Here is a 22,367-nt window from a genome sequence, read left to right on the forward strand (position 1 = left end):
TATAATACAAAACAAGATCCCATTGAAAGATATAGTTTATTAGGATTAATTTTGCAAGTAAATCCATGTTAATCCGGGTAGACAGATGCATTCAAACAATACTTGAAGCTTCTATTCCACTCCGAGACTCTTTAATTCCTTCTCCTTCTTATGTTTTATGAAACAAATAAAAGCTTTGGAGATGTTCCGTGGATTTGGGATTCTAGATAAAGGGGACTATCCGAAATAACGACACCTAATTGATATACAAAGACGAGATAAAACAACAGTTGGCGGCTCCATGTTTTACTCTTTGTTAGATGCAAAAAATTATGTTCAAGAATCACATAAAATATAAGAAAAAAGACCATCTGCCTTCACAGAGCCGAATGTAAAGTGAGCGTAATTGGATTCTACAAACACTAGAAACATTATTAGCCTGGACATATGGTAGAACTTTGGTTATGTCTAAGGAACAATTAAATCCCAGACTGATTGATTTATTATGTTTGTTTTGTATTGAATAATTTACTATATATATATGAGATTGAATTCTAAGAATATCAGCAGTCTCTTTGGAATTCCATGACCATAGAAAATTATAAGAACACAGACTAAGTGCTCTCTGTAGAAGGCGTGGGTAATATCGGAAGAATAGATAGAGACTTAGAGTCTAACGCCAACATGTTAAAACCATTTTGGCATCACAGTCAATTTTTAAGACAGATTGGCTCTTACTATTTCAACCAATCTCAAAACAACAAGTCAACATGGTTTTAACATGACACGTTTTGTGCATTATCTTTTTGGTCTTGGGTAAGGTTGAGCCGATCTTGAGATTTCAGGATCGATATTAAAATCCAATTTCTGATCATTTTCCAGCTGATCCTGATTGCTCAACCCTAGTCTTGAAATACCTACTTCCTTGTAAAGAAGGTCAATGCGCAGAATCTATTTTTTTACATGATGGTGTTCTGGAGCAGCTAAGGCATAGACCAATATAGAACAATGATGACTTATGTATTGGAGGTTCCATTCGGAGTCTTTATTAGCAATTTTGTCACACTTGATGACTTGATGCTTTATGCTGAGCTATTCTAGCCATTAACATGATAGAAACCAATATTGAATCCTGATAGACTGTATTATAATGAAGATAAAATGATGTATGCACCAAACTGATCAATATTCTGTTCACTTGGTTTGGATGGTCTCCATTTGGTGGGAATTGCCAAATGTTGAGTCGGTTTTCTTACCAGTAGAGATGAGTGAACACTGTTCGATCGAATAGATATTCGATTGAATATCAGGCCGTTCCAGGTATTTGATTACAATCGAATACCACGAGGCAAACGCACTAAAAATTTGTATCCCCTCCCACCTTCCCTGGCACTTTTTTGCACCAATAACTGCGCAGGGGAGGTGCGACAGGAACTACGACAACAGAGGCATCAAAAAAAAAAAAAAAAATTGAAAAAAGTAATTGGCTGGCTAAATCAGGTGACCTCCAATATATACGAATAGTGGATTTAACATTCGGTTAATTTGAGACTGTGAACTATATGACTGTGAGACAGGGATAGATGTACAGGCAGGGTTAGCTAGGGATTACCTTTATTTAGGGGGGAATGTCACTCACACAGCTCTTTGGGGCTCTATCTGGTTGGGATCCCTGTCAGCGTTGCAATATGCGCGAGCTGACTTTTTCCCATAGGAATGCATTGACCAGCGTTGATTGGCCAAATGCCATACAGAGTACAGCATTCGACCATTCAACGCTGTTTCTGCCGGAGGCTCATTTGTGAGGAGGCAGAGTCTAAGATCGGACCAGAATGGAGACTGCTGTGGACCGATCTTAGACTCCGCCTCCTCCAGCAGAAACAGCGTTGGTGGGCCGAATGCTGTACTATGTATGGCATTCGGCCAATCAAAGCTGGTCAATTCATTCCTAAGGGAAAAAGTCAGCTCCCGCATATCGCAAGATGACAGGGATCCCGAAGTAATACAGTGACTTGGGCATGTTAGATGCCCCCAGGCATGCTTCTCCTGCTGTCCCAGTTGCATTCCAGGGTGTTAGTATCATTTCCTGGGGTGTGATAGTGGACTTGGTGACTCTCCTGAGTCAAAGTTTGGAATCCCCTGAAACAAGCATTTTTTCCCCATAGACTATAATGAGGTTTGATATTCGTTCGAATAGTCGAATATTGAGGGGCTATTCGAAACGAATATTGAATATCGAATATTTTACTGTTCGCTCATCTCTAGTTACCAGCAGCAGTAGTTTTTACAGTTGATTTGAATAGTATTCAAAACATAGTTTTGAATACCTCACTCCCTTAGGAATGAATGGAAGGAATGCAGCCGAACAGCAAGGGGTTAAGCGCTGGTGCTGGCTGCGTGCCAGCAGCTTCCATTCATTGCTATGGAGCAAGGTATTCGAAACTAGAGTTTCGGATACTATTTGCTCATCTCTTTTATCAACCCCAAGCCGGGGAGGAGTGAAAATAACAACTGTTCAACCTCCTGGGTGTTCCTTTACTGTGAAGTTTTGCCCGAATGAACATTGTGCTAGAACCGACTGGTGCAAGATTGGAACCTACACGGTACAACATTGTAATGTGTCTTCAATAAATGTTGCAATCTTGCACCACTCAGTTCTAGTGCAGTGTTCATTCGGGCAAACCTTCACAACAATGGGACGCCAAAGTGGCCAGACTCTATTATAAGACAGTAGGGACCTCTTGTGAGACCTGTTATACATTGGATCCAGCAGAACATTTCCTTTCTACATAGTCAATATATGATAAGATGCTTATACCAAGTTATTTATGACATAACAATCTGATTTCAGTATTACTGTGTATAAGATTGTTTCAAACTTCCAAGGGACTTTATAGTATTCATTTTGGTTTAACATTCATCTATTTTGGACCAGGCTTCATCTGATGCAAAAAACATGTAAAGGATACTGCCTGTATAACTTGTCCTGGCCTGGTTCAACCACCATGAAGTCATGTTGTAGTAATAAAAGTATTGATTTTTTTTGTATTTATTAATATATTTCTGCTGTCTTTTATTGTATTTATCTTTTTGTAATATTCAACTGTTGAACCATCCAATGATTTGTAAAGCTTTTCTCGTTGTTAAGCAGGTTGTCTAGACAAGTGTCGTAGAAACAATCCAGTGCATTCCAAATATTGGTGACAACTAGAGATGAGCAAATACTATTCGAAACGGTAGTAGGAATGAATGGGAGAGGGCGAACTGCAAGGGGGTTAAGCGGCCGGACGCCGGTGCCGGTTGCGTGTTGGCTGCATCCCTTCATTCCTATGGAGCAAGGTATATGAAACGGCCGTTTCAAATACTATTCGCTCATCTCTAGTGACAACTTAAAGCTTCATACATGTGAGATATCTGAGCCAGGGAAATCCAGTCCATACATTGGCTAGATTTCCCAGCACAAACCCAATCAGGACTCGTTACATTGTACATTATAGATCCCTGCTTCCTTCTGACTCTACTTACCATACAAGGGACAATCAGGGACAGTAGAGCCACAGGCAAGCAGGGACTTCCAACTGATACTATTATGAAAAAAAAATTGAGATTATTTCCCTGAATTTGCAAGCCTTTATTTACCAAAACTTCTTTTTCACCAGATCTAGAGCAGGTATGTACTTTATACAATTATCAAGATTAACATCCTCGAGCAAGTGTTTGACCTTTCTTAAAAGCGCCATTCAGCAGTTGCCTCCTCCTTTTGGATAAAGTATAGGCTTTACACACTTTTGTTTTTCTGTCGTCTTCTAAAACTTGCAACTTAATTGAATGCCGCTTGTGAGTTTTTCTTTTTTTCCCAAGTTACATTGTAAGAATTGTATCTCTCATCATGATTGGCAGCACAAAGGCCGATTCCGCAACCTTCCAGTATGAGGAGCATGTTGGGCATACCTCTTTCAGAAGTGTTTCAGAGTTCTTTTCCATGCAAGGATTTAATTAAAAGAGAATAAACTATAAAGCATGTAAGGAATGCGATGCCCTTCACCACTAACATTACCTACTTTGTCTTTCAAGTCCTAAGACGGTCTTTCCTGAGTAGTAACGTAACTGTTCTTAATCATTACTACATTTAGAAGACACAAGCGGATAGTTCATTGTTTCCACCATTTTTTTATGTATCATTAGTGAAATTGAGAAAACAATTGAATAGATTAAAGGAGTTGTCTCTAGGGAAAAAAAGATACAAAAGGATCAGAAGGGGTTAAAACAGCCAAAGAATGCAAATAAGTTTTTTGTTGATGGAAAAAGGAACACTGTGCCTCTAGCACCACCTTGACTTTGAAGAAGGCTTGAGACATACCTTGAGATATAAGCCAAATCATAAAATCTCTTCCAAATCGAAAAGACACCCAAGTACGAACAGTTCTTCCCCTTATCAGTGCTAAGCGGAGTACTGATTAATTAGGTGAGGCTTTGGGTTGAGTGATTGGGATCTGGAAAGATCAGATCCCGATTGGCGATCGAGCAAATTTCACAATCGCGATTGGGATTGGGAAAGATTGGATCCCGATTAGCGATCGAGCAAATTTCTCAATTGGGATCAGGAAATATTGGATCCCGATTGGCGATCGTGCAAATTGCATGATTGGGATCGGCTGGAAAATCGGATTTTAAAATCGATCCTGAAATCTCAAGATCTGCTTAACCCTAGCGAGGGGCTGTTTATATGTAACAAGAGGGGTACTTTGAGTCATTGAAGACATGGCTGTGTCAGAGTCTTAAATGATCTCCTTTGGATTCTAGACAGAGGTAGGCAACCAATTTTTTTCTTGATTGACTAAAACTATGACTCTAGTTCTACGTATTACAAATTCACTTTCCAAAAGTCAATGCCAGACTTTCAAGTGCCCGTATGACATGACTTGGAATCTAAGCCAAACCTGAAAATATCTTTGAGACCCATCTACAGGCAGCTGTTTTGTGTTCTTGTCTCTACAGGAGTGATACCAATAGGTGTTGGTTAGAGGTGCAGTTTTCCTTTATCCTCAATATCTTTCTCCTATCTTCAATGAAACAAAGTACCCCCCCCCCCCCCGACCAACAGCAACAGAAATAGAACCTGATGGATCCTTGGCTGCTCCGGCTTCCATGGTCCCTCTTAGCAAATTAGAGGGTAACTCATTATGCTTCAGTGATTGGCTAAGCAGGAACATCGCAACTTTTTGACTCTTCTATTACTTTGACTTGTACCTGTGCCCAGCCTATAGTTACATCACTAGACTGGGTGAAAAAAAAAATAACTTTTAATCTTTAATTATAAGTTTTGCAAAGCAGTTATAGGACTATATTTTCCCTAAAATAAAGACTGTCATTGAAGAGATGAATCAAGCTGATGTTTTACCCAAATGCCCTTGAACAAATAAAGGAATGTAAATTTGAATGTTTTTGTAAGATTGATTTGACATTTCTTGTTTTGTTTCTCCCATTTATCTTTGCTAATGTTTATCACACTGACTTCTAAATTCTCAGTCTTAGCACTTTAGGATTTCAGATGACAATCTGAAGAATAATTCATAGACCTGTAATGGAAACTTAATTAGGATGAAAGTGACTTGAGTTAGATCAATACCTAAATATGGCTGCCATAACTTTTGTCAATCCTTTTTCCATGCTGACTGAATTCCGATTTAGATTGCAATGCATTTGTACCATGTGATTTTTTGAATCTTGTGGATGAGAATTTTAATTTTTTCTTCAAAGAAGAAATTAGTTTTTTTTTTTTTTTTTTTTTGTCATTTCTTTCTGACATGGATGCATTGGTAATAACATCCACATGGGTATTCTGATTCGTAGACTTTTTAAATGATTAACTTGGATGAAGGGGTTGGCTGTATCCTGCTAAATTAAATCTGTTACATATGAATATGTTTAACTAGCTAATAACAAATACCAAAAAACGGATTTCTTTCATGTAAAGCCATTCTATGCTGCGTAAATATGTTTTTTGGGTCTGTCTATAACATAATTTTAATAACTTAGAATCAAGTGCAGATTTCTAATTTTCAATTAACGTAGGCATAATTTTGTTGGCTAAAATAAAATAAATGGATGACTGAACCGTGATCTGTTCTAGGTACCATTTTTTAAAAAATCCAAATTTCAAAAAGTCATGTGGCAACTGTATAGCTCAAGCTTTAAGTATTAACGTTTAACCTTTGACCTTACAGATTTTTAACCATTGAAATGTCTCTTTAAACTTTAAAGGAAACAATGATAACGAACGCCTGGCGATTGCTAGACAGCGAATTCCATATCGACTTGGTCGAGTAGTTGATGATTGGCTACTCGACAAAGGTAAAAAAACATTGATTAAAACTTCAACTAAAAATTAATTTGAACATAACCAAGTAGTGTTTCATTGTAACGCTAATAAACCTTAAATAATAAATTTTCAGTAAAACTAAATTAAAAACATTTTAAAACAGTAAAAATCTAGATAGTGGTATCTTGCATACGATGTATAATAATTTTCTGAGATGTTTAATAATCGTACCCTGTTAACTTAAGGTTAAAGGGACTGTAAATCTAATCGACTAACTCAATCTATGAAGCTACTCATAGATAACTTTAACCAAACATTCTAAATTATTCATAGAATATTTTTTCCTCTTCCCACATCTAAATTATTAACTAAAATATTGTGCAGATTTCTTACCTTTCTTACTGCCGTGAACAAAATATCTTGGTTTAAACTACAGGTATTCTAACTAGTGGGCAAGATGAATTGCCAATCAAAGTGAAGTCCCTTTAACATTTGCATCCTTTCAAGGAAATTTTTTTGAAGAAACCATAATTAAAACAGAACTTAAAGTTGTGTGCATGCTAATCATACGCAGAGAACAATCTGCTTGAAATGTATTTGTGATTTCATAATGCTGCCAATGTTTAAGGATTTCTTTGTGTAATAAAATTGTGCCATAATTTTCACCATCGGTATGTGTATCATTACTGAAGTCGCTTCTACATCAAAAAGACTCTATTTTAATTGTTAGTCTTGCTAAATGCCAATCAGAGCTATTTTATGCACTACCCCGGATGCATAATGATGTGGTGAAGCAAACAAAAATTCAATATTGTAGTGGTAAACACGCAAAATGGAATGCTAATTGCGTTTCGAGAAACGATATGTCGAGATTTTTATTTAAAAAAATTCTCTCCTTTGAATTAGATCATTAAAAAGATAAAATGATGAACCATATCATCATTATTATTGATAGAATTGTTATGATATATAATAAACAAAGTAATTGCGTAAATATTTTTGTAAATTTTTCAAGTATTTGATTGGCCTTTAGCATCAAACTTCATTCAAGCGATTAAAACTTTATTAGGCGTGCATTTCACAGTCACCTCATTTTAAGCAATGAATTATGAGCTAATTCTCTATCTTATAATTTATTGCGTTGATCATTCATTTCATCCCCAAAAAAAATTTGTTAATCATCTTTTCCCAGAATACGGAGCACAAGTCAACATCTTTGTATGTATGTAATATTCTTTTTGCAGGACGGCAGCTCACAATCTTCAATAGCCAGGCAACCATTAAAATCGGTGGAAAGGACCGGGGACATCCTTTTCAAGGCCAGCTTAGTGGCCTCTACTATAATGGCTTAAAGGTTCTGAATATGGCGGCTGAGAACGATGCCAATATCGTCATTGAGGGAAATGTCAGGCTTGTTGGTGATGTGCCTTCATCAATGACTACAGAGTCAACCGCTACAGCCATGCAGTCAGAAATGTCCACTTCTATTATGGAGACCACTACCACACTGGCCACCAGTACTAGAAGACCAAAAACACCGACACGGGAGCCGGTTGGTCAGGTTAGTACTTCAATATATTTTTTTACAACATTCTAATTGGAACCCTTACAACACATACAGTAGTCACCGAGATATTTCTTACAAAATTGTTTTGAGACAACTGCATAGGTTTTAGATAGCTTTGCCACACATCTTAGCTATGATATTCACCAGTTTTGTCTAAATTTGAGTTATTTTACATAACTATTACTGCACATGGGAATAATCCTCAATAGCTTAAAGGGTTTTTCCAGAAAACTAAAATTTTTGTTCTATCCTTAGAATAGGCAATATAAATATCTGATCGGTGCAGGTTGACCGGTAGCCCCCCTACTGATCAGCTGTATAGGATGTCTTTGGATGCCCGTACTATACACAACAGTAGTTGGCTCTGTTCTTAATATAGTCTCTAGGATCTGAGCTGCAATACTGGCTGCCTATTCAAGACATGGGCGCTTCTACAAGTGCTCTGTGTTGTATATAATATGGGCATTGAAAGTGACACCATATGACTGATCTATACAGGGGGCTACCTGTCGGCCCCTTCAACAATCAAATACAGCAGCCTCCTGTCGGCACCCCACCAATATTTATCCTAAAGGTAAGCCATACATTACAATTCCTGGACAACCCCTTTAAGATATTATTATTCTTGTCACTATATATGGAAGTCTGTATTCTAGGGAACAGACTGTCACAAAAGATTCTGTATTTTATTGAGTGGCCTTGAGCAAAGTCCCAATGAATTGATTAAGATGGCTCCATTTTATAAGGAAAAAAAAATAAAAGTATACCAATAAATTGAATGTAATATCTTAAACACAGGCGGATTATTTTGATAATGGCACCTTTTTAATGACCAATTATTGCAATAATCTGTAACCTTTGGAATCTACATTGTGAAATAGCAACTCCTAATGTAACCGCTGTCAGAAACAGCATTTTTCAAACAAGGGGTTGGAGAACCGGCCCAAGGCTTGTTAAAATCATGTGGAGAGGAAAATTAATATTTTTGTCTTGGGTGGAAAAATTTTGATCCATAAATGAGGGCTCTGTGGGTTACAAACTGCCTATGGGTTACCAAGTATGTATCCACAGGCTGCGTATATGTTTTTGGAACAGAAACAACCTTAACCAGAAAAGATACACAACAGATCATATATAAACCATAATATATATAACATTTTTTGTAGAAGGGCTGAATGAGTTACCATGGAGCTCAAAACAAACAGAGATCAATCTTGACTACGCTAACCAAGGCTGGATTCACACCAGTGTTCAAACTCCATTTGGGGTTTCCATCACTGAATCCGCTTGAAAAATGCATTTTTCTAAATTTTTTTTACCAAAACCGGGAGGAAACCAGCGGACCCCATTATAGTCTTTGGAGTTCATGGGTTTTCCATGGGTAACAACTTTTTGGCTAAGGCCCCATGGGCAAATTGCGGCTTTTCCGGCCCGTCGGGCCCCTACTAGAGATGAGCGAGTACTGTTTGGATCAGCCGATCCGAACAGCACGCTCGCATAGAAATGAATGGACGTAGCCGGCACGTGGGGGGTTAAGCGGCCGGTCGCCATCAAAGCGGAAGTACCAGGTGCATCCATTCATTTCTATGGAGCGTGCTGTTCGGATCGGCTGATCCGAACAGTACTCGCTCATCTCTAGCCCCTACCTTTAAGTGGATTAGGTTTCCGTTCTTGGATTCCACAAACGATCCCCAAGAACAGGAACCCGAGTGCTAGTGTGAACTTAGCGTAAGCAGGTACTAGTACAACACACCACTATATAGCCTGTAACCATCTAGTATACATTTCATAAAGCTATTGTACATGTTTGTCTTGCTATATCTGTATATGATGTGACTTCTTTGTGGACAATACATAAATGTGCGTAGCCTGATATCCTATCCAGTGTCCTTCAGTTTCTAATTTGGGTTTACTACTGGAATCCAGTGCGGAGCAGAGTTGGTGAGTTTTTGGTTCACTTATTTTTTGTATTTTTCCGTCTTCACTTAGTTTTTGTCGTGTTGAACGTATTGATATGCCTGATGATATTTCAATGCTATGGGATATTGTACATGTGTTTATGCCTCAGGTTCTTCCTCTTTTGTTGTAAGGATTCAAGGAAATTTCTAAGAAAGACGTGATTCATCCTTCTATTCCATTAATTTTAAAGGCATATTTACAGTTATCGGCTCTCGGAAACATTTGTTCCTGGAAATGTGTTCAGTCTATGCTTGAGTAGCCTCTTTAAGTCTGTGCGGTGAATTAATTAGTGACCCAGTTCTACGAGCTAAGATAAAAGGGCAGAGACTGGGTGATGGCCACAGCTGTCTTAGCCATCGTTCGCAACGTGCTGTTTCTAAAAATGACTCGTAAAGAATGACTACCGAAAAAAAAAAAAAATACCGCCATGGTGTTTTGTTTTCCTCAATCAAACTGGGCTTTCAGTGTTAATACTGAGCCACTTAAATAGCTATTGAAATAAACCCCGGGGGGATTGAATGTTTTGGAACAATGGAAAGACATTTTTGGCCAAGCAGAATTAAATTGGCTTCATTTTTAAACTGCAGAGCGTAAGCATGGTTGGTAATTCTGGAGGGCAAAATGTGGGTGAAGGATGGATTTCTGTTTATATTGAAGCAGTGACTTTGAAGAAGATTCATCAAAATATTCTCACGGCAGCTTTGGGTTTTTGCCCTCCAACCTAAACAGAATAAAGGAAGAGTGTCTAAAAAAGCACAATGCAGTCACTTACAACCGATTTTGCTTTGAAGTCAGGAGGTTTGACTGCACCAGGTGACCTATATACAGTATGTTTCTCATTTTACAAGTCAGTTGAATTAGGTTAAAGGCGTCTACATTTTTATTTTTTATAATTCCTTATTTTCCTATAATTTTTTCTAACTTTTTGACTTTTAATGACATATAAATCTATCCCTTAGAGAAGACCTTTCACCGTCCTCATCAACTTTTTGCATTCTTCAATAGGCACCACTCCATTGATTCTGGGATAGTTGCAATTTTTTTTCTCTAGCCCTCACCTTTCCGAGAAATTATTTCTGTTAGTTTCAGCAACAAATATCTTAATTTGTCTCTTTGCTGTCATTTACGTGATCCAAGACCGAAAAAGAAGACAGTCTTGGACTGTCCGCCTGACAATAGAGAGTTTAATGAGTTTAATATTGGGTACTGAAACTAATAGAAATTAGTGCTTGGGAATGGTGGGATAGAGACAAGCAAATTCCAACTGTGCCAGAATGAGAGGAGCGGAGTTTATTAACCAAGACTTGGAGTTGGTGGAGGTGCTAGAGGTCCTCTTTAACTTTGATCATGAATGATGTAAATCTAATGTACTTCTTCTAGTCCTATTGTCCATGGTTGTCAACACAACATAATGTGATGCTGGATAACAGGCACACATTGCATTAAGCCTGGGCCTTGTGGTAGGTGCCAATATACTGCATGTATTAATGTTGTATACTGTATTTTGGGGGGGCAGCTGTTTTTCCATATATTGTATTTGGCTAAATAGGTTTGGAGTCTGCAGAAGAAAAAAAGTCCAAAAAAGTTCTTCCAAGATCTGTTTTTGGCCAAAAAACATACAGAGAAAATAGGACAAAGGCACATAACACATACAGATAGATGTTTCCCTCCTTACCTTTCCACTTGGCTAGACACAAGAATCCCAAGATGTGAGGTGCAGGATGAAAACAGTTTTACAAAGAAGCATTAAGGACCTATGTATATATTTATCTGTATGTACCTTCTTTGGAATAATTTTGGTAGGCGCCAACTATTGCATACAGGTCAGGACGCGTTCACATCTGCGCCCGGGGTCTCCGCTTTCAGGTTTCCGTTTCCTGCCCGAAACTGGACAGGAGATGGAAACCTGCCGGAATTTTTCAAACCCATTCAAATGAATGGGTTTCAAAAGTGTCCAGCCTTGAGTGCCGGTGAGCGTTTTTGAGTGCTCCGCGGCGAAACCGTTTTTTTTAACCAAACACAAAGTCGGACATGCAGGACTTTGTGTCCGTTTTTAAAAAAAAAAACTGGTTTTGCCGCGGAGAGCTCAAAATGCTCACCGGTGCTCATGGCTGGACACGGTCTGACAGATTTCCGTCTTCAGAATGGAGACCGGACGCTGGTGTGAACCCAGCGTCAGACTGCACATGACTGGATGTTTTGGAGATGCATTCACTTGTCTCTCCATCAGAATTTGGCCTTTGTCAAAGTCACTTTGATCATTATGCTTGCTATTTGTCCTGCGTTCAACACAACCTCGTGTACTGAATTTTGCTTGTGACCTATTAGAGATATCCTATTCACTTCATCTGTCAGTACTTTTACAGTTATGGGTGATATATACTATCTATATGGTAATTTAGGTAAACTGAGCAATGACGCATCTCTCAGCTAGACTAGATTTCAGCCTGGTTAGAAGTCTCACCTATAGTGCATTGTGGTGAAAGTGGAGCAAAAAAACCACCCTACACAATATATTTGTTGTCTATATAGGTTTCAACTAGGGTTGAGCGATCAGGATTGGGAAACATCGGATCCCGATCGGTGATTGAGCAAATTACACGATTGCGATGGGGATCGGCTGGAAAATGAAGGAAAATCAGATTTTAAAAACAATCCTGAAATCTCAAGATCGGCTCAACCCTACTCCATAAACATAAAGTAACTAGGGTTGAGCGATTGGGATCGGGAAAGATCAGATCCCGATCGGCGATCAAGGAAATTTCACGATCGGGATCGGCTGGAAAATGATCGAAAATCAGATTTTAAAAACGATCCTGAAGTCTCAAGATCGGCTCAACCCTAGTTTCAACCTATGTTATTGCAAATATAAGGGAATTAAAGGTTTGTCTTTTCACAGACTATATATTCAATAGAATAGAAGAGCTATTGGACATTTATTTTTTAAGTTGCCGCTATTCCTTTACACTGTTTCATGTTGCTACCTAAATAAATAGCCATCTGTGTAATATATACTGTACATATACATCTACCCAAATAACAGGGTCTTCTTGCTCGTTTTACTTTCTAGCATCACTTTCTAGGCCGCCAGTACTACATCTTAGATCCCAGGGACTATATCAGGAACACCCACTCCCCAATGTGGCCATCCCCATGCCCTAATAAGACACATAGACAATGATTAGGTTATCACATTCTTAACAAATTTTCCAAAAATCTTAGTTTCAGTAGAATTTAAGATATTTGGGATTTGCCACCTATGCACATTATTATACTCTGGGGTCCCTTCACCCCCCCAGAGTATAATAATAGGAGGCCCAGGAGAGGATTGTTAAAGTAAACACTCATACTTATGTCCCCTCGCCTCTCCTCTGCTACCTTGCAGCGCTCTGCATTCTGCCTTAACCACATTCTAGACTCTTCGAGTCTCCTGCCTGACATCAGCTGCGGTCCAAACAGAGGGCCAATTTAGTTGACAACAGTGAATGAAACCGGCCAAAAATTCACAAGATGAATCTCATAAGACTCGTCGATCTCTTAATAATTCAAATCAAGCAGATGTTCCCAGATTTAACAAAGAAGCCAATGCAATGGGTCTTCGCTTCTATTCCCTTTGTGAATCTACAGTTAGGGCCAGAAATATTTGGACAGTGACACAAGTTTTGTTATTTTAGCTGTTTACTAAAACATGTTCAGAAATACAATTATATATATATATATATATATATATATATATATATATATATATATATATATATATAATATGGGCTGAAAGTGCACACTCCCAGCTGCAATATGAGAGTTTCCACATCCAAATCGGAGAAAGGGTTTAGGAATCATAGCTCTGTAATGCATAGCCTCCTCTTTTTCAAGGGACCAAAAGTAATTGGACAATGGACTCTAAGGGCTGCAATTAACTCTGAAGGCGTCTCCCTCGTAATCCTGTAATCAATGAAGTAGATAAAAGGTCTGGGGTTGATTCCAGGTGTGTGGTTTTGCATTTGGAAGCTGCTGCTGTGACCAGACAACATGCGCTCAAAGGAACTCTCAATTGAGGTGAAGCAGAACATCCTGAGGCTGAAAAAAAAGAAAAAATCCATCAGAGAGATAGCAGACATGCTTGGAGTAGCAAAATCAACAGTCGGGTACATTCTAAGAAAAAAGGAATTGACTGGTGAGCTTGGGAACTCAAAAAGGCCTGGGCGTCCACGGATGACAACAGTGGTGGATGATCGCCGCATACTTTCTTTGGTCAAGAAGAACCCGTTCACAACATCAACTGAAGTCCAGAACACTCTCAGTGAAGTAGGTGTATCTGTCTCTAAGTCAACAGTAAAGAGAAGACTCCATGAAAGTAAATACAAAGGGTTCACATCTAGATGCAAACCATTCATCAATTCCAAAAATAGACAGGCCAGAGTTAAATTTGCTGAAAACACCTCAAGAAGCCAGCTCAGTTCTGGAAAAGTATTCTATGGACAGATGAGACAAAGATCAACCTGTACCAGAATGATGGGAAGAAAAAAGTTTGGAGAAGAAAGGGAACGGCACATGATCCAAGGCACACCACATCCTCTGTAAAACATGGTGGAGGCAACGTGATGGCATGGGCATGCATGGCTTTCAATGGCGGCACTGGGTCACTTGTGTTTATTGATGCCATAACAGCAGACAAGAGTAGCCGGATGAATTCTGAAGTGTACCGGGATATACTTTCAGCCCAGATTCAGCCAAATGCTGCCAAGTTGATCGGACGGCGCTTCATAGTACAGATTGACAATGACCACAAGCATCCAGCCAAAGCTACTCAGGAGTTCATGAGTGCAAAAAAGTGGAACATTCTGCAATGGCCAAGTCAATCACCAGATCTTAACCCAACTGAGCATGCATTTCACTTGCTCAAATCCAGACTTAAGGCAGAAAGACCCACAAACAAGCAAGACCTGAACGCTGCGGCTGTAAAGGCCTGGCAAAGCATTAAGAAGGAGGAAACCCAGCGTTTGGTGATGTCCATGGGTTCCAGACTTAAGGCAGTGATTGCCTCCAAAGGATTCGCAACAAAATGTTGAAAAAAAATATATTTTGTTTGGGTTATGTTTATTTGTCCAATTACTTTTGAGCTCCTAAAATGTGGAGTGTTTGTAAAGAAATGTGTACAATTCCTACATTTTCTATCAGATATTTGTGTTCAACCCTTCAAATTAAACGTTACAATCTGCACTTGAATTCTGTTGTAGAGGTTTCATTTCAAAACCAATGTGGTGGCATGCAGAGCCCAACTCGCCAAAAATGTGTCACTGTCCAAATATTTCTGGCCCTAACTGTATATATCTGCCTATTGATGCTTCGCTCCAATGACGTATATACGATCCCAGCTGTATGTAAATATGTATAACTGGAAGGTATATCTCCCTCCTTTTCGGATGAAAGGGTTATCGTTACGTCTCCTTCTTATGTAAATATTCACAGCTGATACATTTTCCAATTCCTCATTTTGCATTTCACTTTTTTCGTGCGCATACATTTCTATGCAACAAGCTCAACTTATTGGTGAATGTTTCTTAATAGTCGATTCATCTATAACAATGTACAGTAAATATTTCTGATCTCATTAAATATCTGCATTTCAATAAAAAAAAATGCAGGAGCCTCGTACAGTAGCCATAACGATGAAACCGCTCCAAAAAGCGACTGCACAAGCGGCAATAATAATAATTGCTCACATCTTTGCATTCTTTCACAACATTTAATTGGTTATATTCATCCGTATATTTTACGCAGCCAAATCGCTTTTTTTTTTTTTTTTTTTGCTTTATAGCAAGAAGAAGAAAATATAAGGTAGGTCCTCTGAATAATTTTTGCTAAAAACATTTATTGTTATGTTAATGACGGGAAATAAAAGGCTATATTACAAAGAATAAAAAGTAATAGGAATTCTGCCTGCGATGCCTTTCATGCCGCTATTTATTTTTATCATCTTTGTAATGCAGCATAACATTTCCCACATTTATTGTTACTTTATTATTATAGATTTCCTTATTCATTTGAATTTTAAAAAAAAAATCAGAAAAGTCGTAATTTTATAATTTTGATTTTTATAATTTTACTACTAAGAGGAATAATAATAATAATAATAATAATAATAATAATAATAATAATAATAATAATAATAATAATTATGAATAATAAAAATAAACAATAGGAATAGTAATAATAATAAATATGAATAATAAAAATTAATAATAGAAATAATAATAATAATAATAATAATAATAATAATAATAATAATAATAATAATAATAATAATAATAATGTAATAGTAGAAATAATAATACTAATACTACTACTACTACTACTACTACTACTACTACTACTACTACTACTAATAATAATAATAATAATAATAATAATAATAATAATAATAATGATAATTAATTGTGGTTGTTGTTAATCACCACTATGCATTCCATTAAGGGGTGAAACAATTAATTTGAGGATACAACATACCATATTGCACCATCTGGTGCAGTGACAACATGACGGATGCTTATCTGTTGTATGTACAATATTCTTTTGGATTTTTTGATGTTACAGTAGTCAGCTCCACATGTGTAGACCACATGTAACGTATGGAGTGCCTTTAGCCTTCTGGTCTTCCATAAGGGGAAATCTGTATCTCTGCATCTGTTTCATGTGCCATGGGCAAAAAAATAATACGTCCCCCATTGTTACTACTTAAATTAATTTAAAGGTGCCATCCAGATTTTACAATCGGTGGCTTAGGATAGGCCATTAAAATGAGATAACTGGATCTTACTCTTGGCCATCCTGCTGTTGGGGCATAAGTGAATGGGACTAATATGCACAGTCAGTATGATAAGTATGAATCAATGGAACAATGAAGAGATTACAGCTTATAGTCAGACCTCCACCGATCTAATATTGATGTCCTACCCAACGCAGAGGCCATCAATTATAACACTCAGTCCCATTAATGGGTTTTTCAGACTATGATATTTATCCTCTATCCTTAGGGTAGACCATCAACACTGGATAGGTACAGTCCAACACCCAGGAGCACGAAAATCAGCTGAAGAACTTGTGACCCAGTTTGGATGAGCCCAGCTTCCTTATAGTCACATGGCTATTCAGTCCTGAATAATGAGAATGGGGCTGAGTTGCAATACCACATATATCCACTATGCAGTGTATAGTGCTGGCTTGATAAGTTGTGAAGAGACAAAAGAAAGCAATATAATTATTCTTAGTCAATTAAATTTTTTTCTACAACTGTAGTTATTGGTGGTTCAGATGGATACTTGATCACCATTATCATATCAGCCAGGTCATTGGCCAGTGACATATTGTATTGTTACATAAATTCATACATGTAATAACATGACTTGGCATTAAAGTATTACATATATTATGCCATGCAGAAATTCCCAGTGACATTCTTGTAGAGATTTCCCAAATAAGAGTCTCTTATAAGGTCCAAGGATATCCCGAAAGGGGTACTATAGCCATCAGCATCCACAGCCATTACATCACCATGATTTGATTGATTTTGGACCCTCAGTGAGTGACCTCCAAACTGTTGCTGTACTTACCACCCCTTACAACTCTGTTTGGTAGGTATGGACAGAGTTCCTCCATTCTAGTGGCCAATGGTGGACCCAATGGTCCTATTTATGATGGTTATCCTATCATATTATCACCCTATGCTCTTTGGTTATCTAGAATGGAGGAAGAAGAATATATTTACATAAACAGACATCGAAATGATAGATACATCCTCAAAATAGTGCTGGTAATAAGAACGAAATTTTCCAAAGCTTTTAGTTTTGGATGCTCTTAGGGAAATACAATGCAAAGTGAAAACTAGAGTTTAACTGAACTTTAAAAAAAAATCAAAAATGATAGCCCCCTGTAGACCACCAGGCACTCAAGTTGAATAAGAACATGATTTGTCAATTCATTTTAACTCATCTCTAAATAACATGATTATATTATCATGAAATACAAATTTCTGGATACTGAGAATCTTCCACCTTCGCTCCGTCCTGCGAGAGATATAAAAAGAATTGTTTACACGGTTGTAACATGAAGAATAAACACGGAGGAGCTCGGGAACCGAACAGCAGTAAAGTACACACTGAGGTTTTAATAGGAAAAAAAAAACATTTCTAAACGGTTCTGTCTGTCTGTTTACACTAGGTAGCTGTTTAGCCCGGTGCCGGCTGTCACTCACTTTTATGGCTCTTCTAATGGTTGTGCTCTCAAAGGGTTTTCACAGACAACAGTGTTCAATACTTTGCCCCAAAAATATCATTTTCATTTTAACTAATCAATATATGTCTGTTGTGTTAAACAAGCGAGATCATTGGATTTGATGGGGAAGCTTTCTTATCACATACATATTTATGAATATTAAAGGGATTTTACCCCTGAAATCAAAATTTTTCTCACTAACACTTGAGAAAGGCTATTCTTTTCCTAGCTTTAGATGTCTTCTTGGTATAAATCCTGGTTTTAGTCTGTATGAAAATGAGTTCTCTCGCAGCACTGGGGGCGTCCCCAATGCAGCGAGAGAACTTTCCAGCGATGACTCCATCTTCTTCAGGAGTGGCCTCTCTCTGGGTCTTCTTCAGGAGCTGGGTTTAAACTTCTAGGCTGCGGGCCATGGCAGAGCAGACTGCGCATGCTCACAGCCACAAGAAAAATGGCCGCTTACAGTGTAAGTGGCCATTTTCTTGTAGCCTGTGGGCATGTGCAGTCGGCTCAGCCCAAGGCCTAGAAGTTTGAACTCAGCTCCGGAAGAAGCCACGTGAAGAGGCTGGAGGTGTCGCTGGAGAGTTCTCTCGCAGTATTGGGGACACCCCCAGTGCTGATTGAAAGCTGGGGTCTGCCCCCAGTGCTGCGAGAAAACTTATTTGCATACAGACGAAAACCGGGATTTCTACCGAACAGCGGCGCGAAGAAGACAACTAAAGGTAGGAGAAGAATCCCATGGGACTGCAGTCAGTCGTGTGCTCAATGCCTTCATATAGCATAGATTTCACATGTAGAGATAACTCTAGCGAATGTTAGTGAGGCTGGAGACAAGCATTGGGGGAATTTATTATTTCCTCTACACTGGTCTTTTCACACTATGGAATTTTTTATGATTTTTTTTTGGTGCAGTTTTTGTTGCTTTTTTTTAGCAATAGCAATAAAAAGACGACAAAAATTCAGTGAGGAGCATTTTGGAGCAAAACAAGTTGTAAACCGGTAGTTTGCAACTTTTTGTAAACCCATTAAAATTATTGGAAATGGCATTTTAATGGCAGACTTGCCACCAAGGGTGTAACTTAAGGGGGTACAGAGGATGCAGTCACATTGGGATCCAGGAGCCTTAAGGGGCTCATAAGCACTGGTGTCAGTATTGAGGTTGCAGCTTCCATCTGGCCCATAATTAAAGGAGACCCACAGATTACCCGAACCACACTAAGGTGGATTAAACTCCATAGCACCTGGAACCATCACTATTAAGAATTTGCTGTAGGGGGCCCCGGACAAAAGATTGCATTGGGGCCCATAAGATTTTGGTTACTCCACTGCTTGCCACTCTTCTAAAAGGCAGAGACAGAGTGTGGGTAGAGGCAATATCCAAAAACAATCAAATTTAAGTCACTCTTGTGGCATCAACGTCAACATAAATCTATGCCAGCTAGCCAGCCTCATGTACACTTGAAAAATGGGTCCCCCATCCCCAAAATGCGTTGTGTGCTTTGAGCAACAAATAAAGTATTATTATTGGAACGCGCAGGCGACTGTACCTGTTTTTTGGAGAGACTCTGTTCTCATCTTTCTGCTGTATGCCAGCTAGAGTGGCATGGCCCAATGGAGGACGTTCCTAATTCAACAAGGTCTTGACAAATCCACTGCCATTGTAGGAATCACAAAAACCAATGTGAAATACTCTGGTCTTGACAAATTCACCCCAAAGAGTATCTATAGCCTTTTCAGGAGACAAGATCAGAATTTTTTTTTTATTATTAAAATCCTCCAGAGTCAATGGGTTGATAGACAAAATATGATCCCCATTTACACAATTTTTAGGCGATTTTTACCCCTTAACATTGACCAGTATAATAGTATATGTCAGCATATCATCGACTCTGATGTTGACTATGTTTTCCAATACAACTACATCCATTTTTTGGGGAGTCAATCACAGAATTATGCAAGTCTAAACACATACAGTTGCATATGTCTCCGACATACGGTCCGTGGACCTATCAAACAAACGAAATGCCCAAATGTGACATAAACCCAGTCTTATTTCTATCTCACAAGAAATATATGTCAAACAGTATTTTTTTCCAAAGTGTTGCCGCTCACTCATGTGTGAACCCGGCCCAAACGTCTAAACAAATGTACGGTTTTGTCAATATTTTGATAGAATTTTTCCTAAATACAACATTATAGTTGCAATTACAGTTATCAATGCCGCTTAGATAATGGCAAAGACATCAGAGCAATTTCTTCTCTATTTTATGGACTATTTGAGATCCTTGGGTTAGTTTGTCTTCACGTAATCTATTTCTCCTTTGCTTGAGAAGCTGACAAAAGCATCTGGGTCTCTATGGTGGTAATTAGGGAAGGCTTACTGCCTGCTGTGCTGAAAAGTAGCTCGGAGACTTCTACATGAGTAAATTCGAGAAGGAAAGACAGAAAATGATGAGTGCTGATGCAGTGGTACCAGAAGCACATAAGGGGGTAATTGTATCCACTAGTGTCGAGCTTGTCATCCAGTTTCTTATTGTCCTCATCAAACACTTTATCACACCTCAAAGGAGAGGACGGGCGTATAAAATTGACTCATTTATTGACACTAACTTATACGGAAGCTGAAAGTGTCCTCTTAATTCACATTCTTGTTACTCTTAAAAGTCAGTTTTATTGATTGGCATCTAAAATTGTTTCAAATAACTCACAAAGTGCAAGCTCGGAGTTGTTAAAAGCCTGATAACTATGCATGTCAATGATGACTCCCATTTATTACAGTTTAAGTTTCAGTTTGCTTTGAAAGTCTCTCTCATTAGATGGTCCCCGAGGACAACGAGGGTAATACGATTGTGTTTCTTTGATACATTTATGCTTTGATGCGCATTTGTTTGCATTACAGATCAAGTCTTGTTGTTGTCAAAGAAATTTAGTGGCGTGAGGGTTGACGTGAAATTTTTGCTGGTTGTTGGTCAAGAGATATATCTTCAAGTACGTGTACCTTTGTTCTTGGGCATTCAAAAACAGCTATAGACTCAATTTTATAGATGATTTTATAAGGTAAATTTTTGGGAAAAAATACATAAAACAAAAAATTTCTCACCAATTCCTGTCACTCCCATTCCAATGCTTCGACTGTCCCTGACGTCTTGGTCCCTCTTGACACTCAAAGAAAAGCCAAGTTTAGTCAAGGCAAGTCAAAAGTGGGGTTGAGCCGATTTTGTGATTTCAGGATCGATTTTAAAATCCGATTTCCAATCATTTTCCAGCCGATCCCGATTGTGAAATTTGCTCGATCGCCGATTGGGATCCGATCTTACCCGATTCTGATTGCTCAACATTAATTGTATATTATATATACAGTAAGGTTGAGCCGATCTTGAGATTTCTAAATGCGATTTTTGACCATTTTCCAGCCGATCCCGATTGTGAAATTTGCTCGTTCACTGATCAGGATCTGATCTTTCCCGATACCAATCGCTCAACCCTAGTCAAAAGGCTTTGTTGGGGTTGGGGTTGGGTTTGGTGGTGGGGGACGGGGTGGCGGAGTATGTGGGGTGGGTGGTTTGGAGGTACAGTAGTCCTTGGGGTCTCTTTGTTCTTGTTTGGGACATGTGGGTATGGGTGGGGTGGGTGGATGGTTAGGTGGGGTGATAAAGGGGTATAATAGTCCTTGGGTTCTCATCTTCCCCTCATTTGGTGGCAGGTTAGTCAATCACTGGCCAAAAAGGGTTGGCTGTGTGTTTGTTCTGTGTCTCGAGAGGGATCAGGAAGTAAAGGCCAGAAGACAATGTTGTGCGGGATCATCGAGATAAGAATGACTTCTGTTTTGTTTCTTTTTCACATTCTGAGTCATTGTAACAGAAATTTAGGTCTTGGAAAACTATTATTCGAAAATTATTGGAAACATAGAACTTCTTTTTCCCAGCAGTCTTCTAGGAATTTCAGACAGGAAGGGGTTAAACCATTGGAGAGAATGGTTTAACCCCTTCCCGTCTTCTTCTTTTCAGTAAGAGGTAATTAAGGTCTTAGTTTACAAGTGGAATTCTAACCTTCTAAATACACGAGGCAGTCACAAAAAATAGGTTTGGTTTTTATTTTGTTTTTAACTCCTGGAGCATAAGGGATTAGGGTAAGCGTAGAACTGCCTGTTTTCCAACTCTCTTCCTTTCTTTTCAGATCGAGGTGCCACATGGGAAACCTGTCCCTATTCCCATATCATTCTGGCATATAGTTCGGTGCCGGCTCACGATAGTTGTCTAAACAGCCAGA

At 38.5% G+C, this 22,367-nt stretch overlaps 1 protein-coding gene across 18 annotated transcripts in view; it reads left to right on the forward strand.

Moving 5' to 3' along the window:
- The window catches only part of NRXN1 (neurexin 1), a 1,231,735-nt gene that overhangs the window by 1,128,891 nt on the left and 80,477 nt on the right, over window positions 1–22,367 (forward strand). For 12 of the 18 annotated variants that reach the window (XM_075266983.1, XM_075266984.1, XM_075266987.1 and 9 more), the window contains 2 exons: window positions 6,244–6,333; window positions 7,546–7,862. In XM_075266983.1, the coding sequence (XP_075123084.1) occupies window positions 6,244–6,333; window positions 7,546–7,862 (407 nt within the window). The remainder of the gene's footprint in view (window positions 1–6,243; window positions 6,334–7,545; window positions 7,863–22,367) is intronic. The other 6 variants (XM_075266994.1, XM_075266995.1, XM_075266996.1 and 3 more) reach the window with 1 other exon arrangement.

Source organism: Leptodactylus fuscus, chromosome 3 (genome assembly GCF_031893055.1).
Source record: "Leptodactylus fuscus isolate aLepFus1 chromosome 3, aLepFus1.hap2, whole genome shotgun sequence".
In the NCBI taxonomy this organism is placed as follows: Eukaryota; Metazoa; Chordata; class Amphibia; order Anura; family Leptodactylidae; genus Leptodactylus; species Leptodactylus fuscus.